This window comes from Echiichthys vipera (assembly GCF_963691815.1).
Source record: "Echiichthys vipera genome assembly, chromosome: 14".
Classification (NCBI taxonomy): Eukaryota; Metazoa; Chordata; class Actinopteri; order Perciformes; family Trachinidae; genus Echiichthys; species Echiichthys vipera.
In genome coordinates, this window is record NC_139839.1 from 278,176 (window position 1) to 283,175 (window position 5,000).

Sequence of the window (5,000 nt, forward strand, 5' to 3'; positions counted from 1 at the left end):
AGTCTCCGGGTCTCAGCGATGAGGCGTTTGACCCCGACCATCCATTGGCTGACCTCAGTCACATGATCCACCATCAGAGAGCGGTGGATGTCGTCAGCTGAGTCCCAGCGACCCGCCTCCAACTCTGAGAGACAGACAGGCAGACAGACAGGTGAGACAGACAGACAGACAGGTGAGACAGGCAGGTGAGAGATGAGACAGACAGGTGAGAGGTGAGACAAACAGACAGGTGAGTGTGAGACAGACAGACAGGTGAGGGTGAGACAGACAGACAGGTGAGGGTGAGACAGACAGACAGGTGAGTGTTGAGACAGACAGACAGGTGAGAGGTGAGACAGACAGACAGGTGAGACAGACAGACAGGTGAGGGTGAGACAGACAGACAGGTGAGTGTTGAGACAGACAGACAGGTGAGTGTTGAGACAGACAGACAGACAGGTGAGGGTGAGACAGACAGACAGACAGACAGGTGAGGGTGAGACAGACAGGCAGGTGAGGGTGAGACAGACAGACAGGTGAGAGGTGAGACAGACAGACAGACAGACAGGTGAGGGTGAGACAGACAGGCAGGTGAGGGTGAGACAGACAGACAGGTGAGAGGTGAAACAGACAGACAGGTGAGAGGTGAGGCAGACAGACAGGTGAGAGGTGAGACAGACAGACAGGTGAGAGGTGAGACAGACAGACAGGTGAGAGGTGAGACAGACAGACAGGTGAGAGGTGAGGGTGAGACAGGCAGGTGAGGGTGAGGCAGACAGACAGACAGGCAGGTGAGTGTTGCGACAGACAGACAGGTGAGAGGTGAGACAGACAGACAGACAGACAGGTGAGGGTGAGACAGACAGGCAGGTGAGGGTGAGACAGACAGACAGGTGAGAGGTGAGACAGACAGACAGGTGAGAGGTGAGACAGACAGGCAGGTGAGGGTGAGGCAGACAGACAGACAGGCAGGTGAGTGTTGAGACAGACAGACAGGTGAGAGGTGAGACAGACAGACAGACAGACAGGTGAGGGTGAGACAGACAGACAGGTGAGAGGTGAGACAGACAGGCAGGTGAGAGGTGAGGCAGACAGACAGACAGACAGGTGAGGGTGAGACAGACAGACAGGTGAGAGGTGAGACAGACAGACAGGTGAGAGTGAGACAGACAGACAGACAGACAGACAGGTGAGAGACACACAGACAGGTGAGGGTGAGACAGACAGACAGGTGAGAGGTGAGACAGACAGACAGGTGAGAGGTGAGACAGACAGACAGGTGAGGGTGAGACAGACAGACAGGTGAGGGTGAGACAGACAGACAGGTGAGTGTTGAGACAGACAGACAGGTGAGGGTGAGACAGGTACCCAGAGACAGCGTGTCCATGCGTCTCCTCACAGAGACGCTGAGTCGACCCGACCTCCATCTTTCCTCCAGGAGGAGGAGCCTCTTCTCCACGTCACTGCACACCTGAGTCTACACACACACACACACACACACACACACACACACACACACACACACACACACACACACACACACACACACACACACACACACACACACACACACACACACACACACACACACACACACACACACACACACACACACACACTTGTTTACATGTTGTTGTTGTTGTTTACATGTTGTTGTTGTTTACATATGTAATCATTAAAGTGTAACGGCGTCTCACCGCGCCCGTGCGTCTGCAGGCGGCGAGCGCTCGCCTCAGCACCGACATCACGCGCTCCACGTCCGGCTCCCGCTCTGATTGGCTGCTGTCTGCCTCTCTCTGCCCTCCCATTGGTCCCTGAGGAGGAGGGGGCGTGGCCACGCAGCCAGGAGGAGGGGCTGAGAGGAAGAGGGGAGGAGTCTGCTGTCAGTCAGGGCTGTTGTCATGACAACGCCGTCTTCTTCTCCTGCTTACCTGGGTGCAGAGGGGGCGGGGCTGCGCCGCGTGGAGGCGGGGCCAGGGGACCGGAGGAGGGAGGGGTGAGGGGCGGGGCTCCTGCAGCTGGGGACCAATCAGAGAGGAGATGTTGGAGCGTGAGCGACGCACAGTGATGATGTCACAGCGGCGTGTCTCACCTGCAGCGGCTCTCTTGGTGAGGAGGTTCCTCTGCGGCCCGCGGGCCGTCTGGAGGCCGTACGAGAACTGGGGGGGGTCGTTCCAGCCCCGCTCCTGGTTACCTAGGCAACAGACAACAGGTGCTCTCTTAAAGGGGCAGTGCGCCGCAAACAGGAAGTGGTCATAGTTACGCGTTTACGGGCCGTGGAACCGCGTCCTGCCCACCGCACGCCTGTGGAACAAACCTCACAGTCGTTTCCTGTTTTTATTGATTTTCTTTGAATTGTTTTAATGTTTATTTGTATTTTGTGTTTTTTTCTACTTGTTTGTGAATTAAAAACATATTTGATTTTAATCTTTTGTGCAGAAATAAAGAAAAATATTAATAATAAAGTGAGAAATGAGCAGATTTTCTGTGTTTGATCAGATTTGACTTTAAAACATTTAAACACTTTAATGAAACCCTGAAAACACTCAAAGTAAGAACAACAGGACAAACTCAGTTTTTACAGGAAGAAATAAAGTTTGGTGAATTATTTAAACGCCGAATTAAAAACAACTCCTGAATCATTTCAACAGGAAAATTAATATTTACTAAATGTTTGATTATTGTCTCATAACTTGTCCCCCAACTGCTCGGGGCGCCGGTCACTGGCAGCCCCCTCACCCTGACATCTCTCCATTGGTTGCATGTATATAGGTCCTGTTTGTGCATGTGTGTGTATTTCGGGCCTGTGTGTGTGTGTGTGTGTAACATGAAAAAAATAGAGTGAAAACTGAATTTCCCGTTGTGGGACGAATAAAGGAATTCTTCTTCTTTTTCTAACTTAGCAAAACTTTAACTTCACAGGTTTTTTAATGCAGTTCGTCAAAGCGTTTTTATGGATGATTCCTCTAAAAAACCTCCTGTTTTCACCTGAATATTAAGTGTGTGCTAAATTATTAATAAGCCGAATTAAAAACAACACATTTTTACATGTTTAAAACTCTTATTTGTGTTATAAACTTATATATTTTTGTCTAAAGGTTTAAGAAAACAAGAAGTGACAGATTTTTGAATGCGGTTCGTCGAAGCGTTGTTATCGATGATTCCTCATTAAACATCTGATTTCACCTTATTATGAACTTTTTGCTGAATTATTAATAAGCCGAATTAAAAACAACACATTTTTATAACTTCTAAACCTTTATTTATGTTTATAAAATAAGATTTTTTTTTGTCTGAAAGTGTAAGAAAACAAGAAGTGACAGATTTTTGAATGCGTTTTATGGATGATTCCTCTCATAAAACTTCTGTTTCCACCTGAATATGAACTTTTTTCATAATTATTAATAAGCCGAATTAAAAACAACACATTTTTACATGTTTAAAACCCTTGTTTTGTTTATAAAGTGAAATATTTTTGTCTAAAGGCTGAAGAGAACAAGAAGTGACAGGTTTGTGAACGCGGTTCCGTGTCACGCTAACTGCAGTTAGCATCTCTGCTGTTAGCATCGCTGCTGTTAGCATTAATATAAATATAATATAAATATAAATATAAATATATAAATGCACTTCTTGTGTCGCTGTGAGTGAACTAACCCTCACCTGGTTTAATGAACATGTCCTCCATGTTGGACTCCACCGTGTAAACAGCTCCCGCTAAGCTAACGGCTAAGCTAACGGCTAGGCTAACAGCTAAGCTAACAGCTAAGCTAACGCAGAGTTAAACCAACAGAATTGTTTATTGTGACTTTAACTTTAACGTTAAGTTGAAGCTAACTTCACTCAGTTCCGGTAAAATGCCGTGTTAGCTTCCGTGTGAATGACGGACTGTCCGCGTCATCGACACGTCACTAAACGCTTTGATTTTCACAATAAAAGCACCGACAGAGTTTGTTTTATTATGATATGATGTTTAATTGAGGTTTGATTTCATGGATTAGAAGAAAAATAATAATCATAAAAAACTAAAGACGAAATATTTTAGAACAATAATCAGAATTTAAGCTTTTAGAGTTATTTTACAGTTATTTCTGTTTATATTTTAAATATAAATGTTTGATTTCTGCTCATAAAAGACTCTTTTTAATATAAAGTAATTTATTTATTATTATATTTTAAATAAACACTTTTACGTTAGTCACTTAAAAGACTCTGGATCCAGAGAACAACAGCAGCCTCTAACAAACATTTATTTATCTGAATAAACTCGGTTTGTTGAATTATTTCTAAATAAAAAAAGGACAAAATTAATATTTACTAAATGTGATTTTTGTTTAACGGAACATTAACTTCACACTGAAGCTTAAACATTTACAAATAATCATCATTTACATTTGTTTTCTCACAGTTATTCCATCATTTATTTCTGTTTATTAGGTTTAATATAAAGTACTTTATTTATTATTATATTTTTTAAATAAACACGTTGACTCTTTTTTTAATATAAAGTCATTTTTTTATCATTTCTTATTTATATTTATATAGTTTTCTAATATAAAGTCATTTGTTTCCTTTTAAAAACATTTATATGTAATTCATTATATAAATTAACTTTGTGCTTTTACTTTGCAGGAGAACCGAACGACTTCCTGTTGTTGTTGTTGAGCTCCGCGTCACATCCGGTCAGATCGTTTCCGGGACACGTGTCATCACAGCCGCTCTGACGTCAGCAGCCCGGTTTGACCTCTGCGGAGGATTCAGGAGAATTATTAAAGTGAGGATTCATGATTTATGATTTATGACTGTTTATTTATGATGATCTGAGGTTTTTAAAATTATATTTATTTAAAGTGAAGGAGGAGGGGAGGGGGGGGGGTGATGACGTCATCAGTGGGAGGAGAGAAGAGGAAGAGGAAGAAGAGGAAGAAGAAGAAGAAGAGGAGAGAGCAGCATCCTTCAGAGAGAGACGGGACAAAGACACAGAAGAAGAAGAAGAAGACGAGGACGAGAGAGAGACAGCAGCT

General features: G+C 43.8%; 1 protein-coding gene across 1 annotated transcript in view; it reads right to left on the reverse strand.

Annotated features, from left to right (window-relative positions):
- The window catches only part of sra1 (steroid receptor RNA activator 1), a 5,432-nt gene extending 1,609 nt beyond the window's left edge, over nucleotides 1–3,823 (reverse strand). The window contains exons 1-6 of the mRNA XM_083926726.1: nucleotides 3,640–3,823; nucleotides 2,072–2,173; nucleotides 1,911–1,997; nucleotides 1,677–1,834; nucleotides 1,348–1,456; nucleotides 1–124 (exon numbers count right to left, since the gene is read on the reverse strand). The exon at nucleotides 1–124 is cut by the window's left edge and continues 1,609 nt beyond it. Coding sequence (XP_083782852.1) covers nucleotides 1–124; nucleotides 1,348–1,456; nucleotides 1,677–1,834; nucleotides 1,911–1,997; nucleotides 2,072–2,173; nucleotides 3,640–3,664 — 605 coding nt within the window. The 5' untranslated portion in view covers nucleotides 3,665–3,823. The remainder of the gene's footprint in view (nucleotides 125–1,347; nucleotides 1,457–1,676; nucleotides 1,835–1,910; nucleotides 1,998–2,071; nucleotides 2,174–3,639) is intronic.
- Between the last annotated feature and the right edge of the window lie 1,177 nt (nucleotides 3,824–5,000).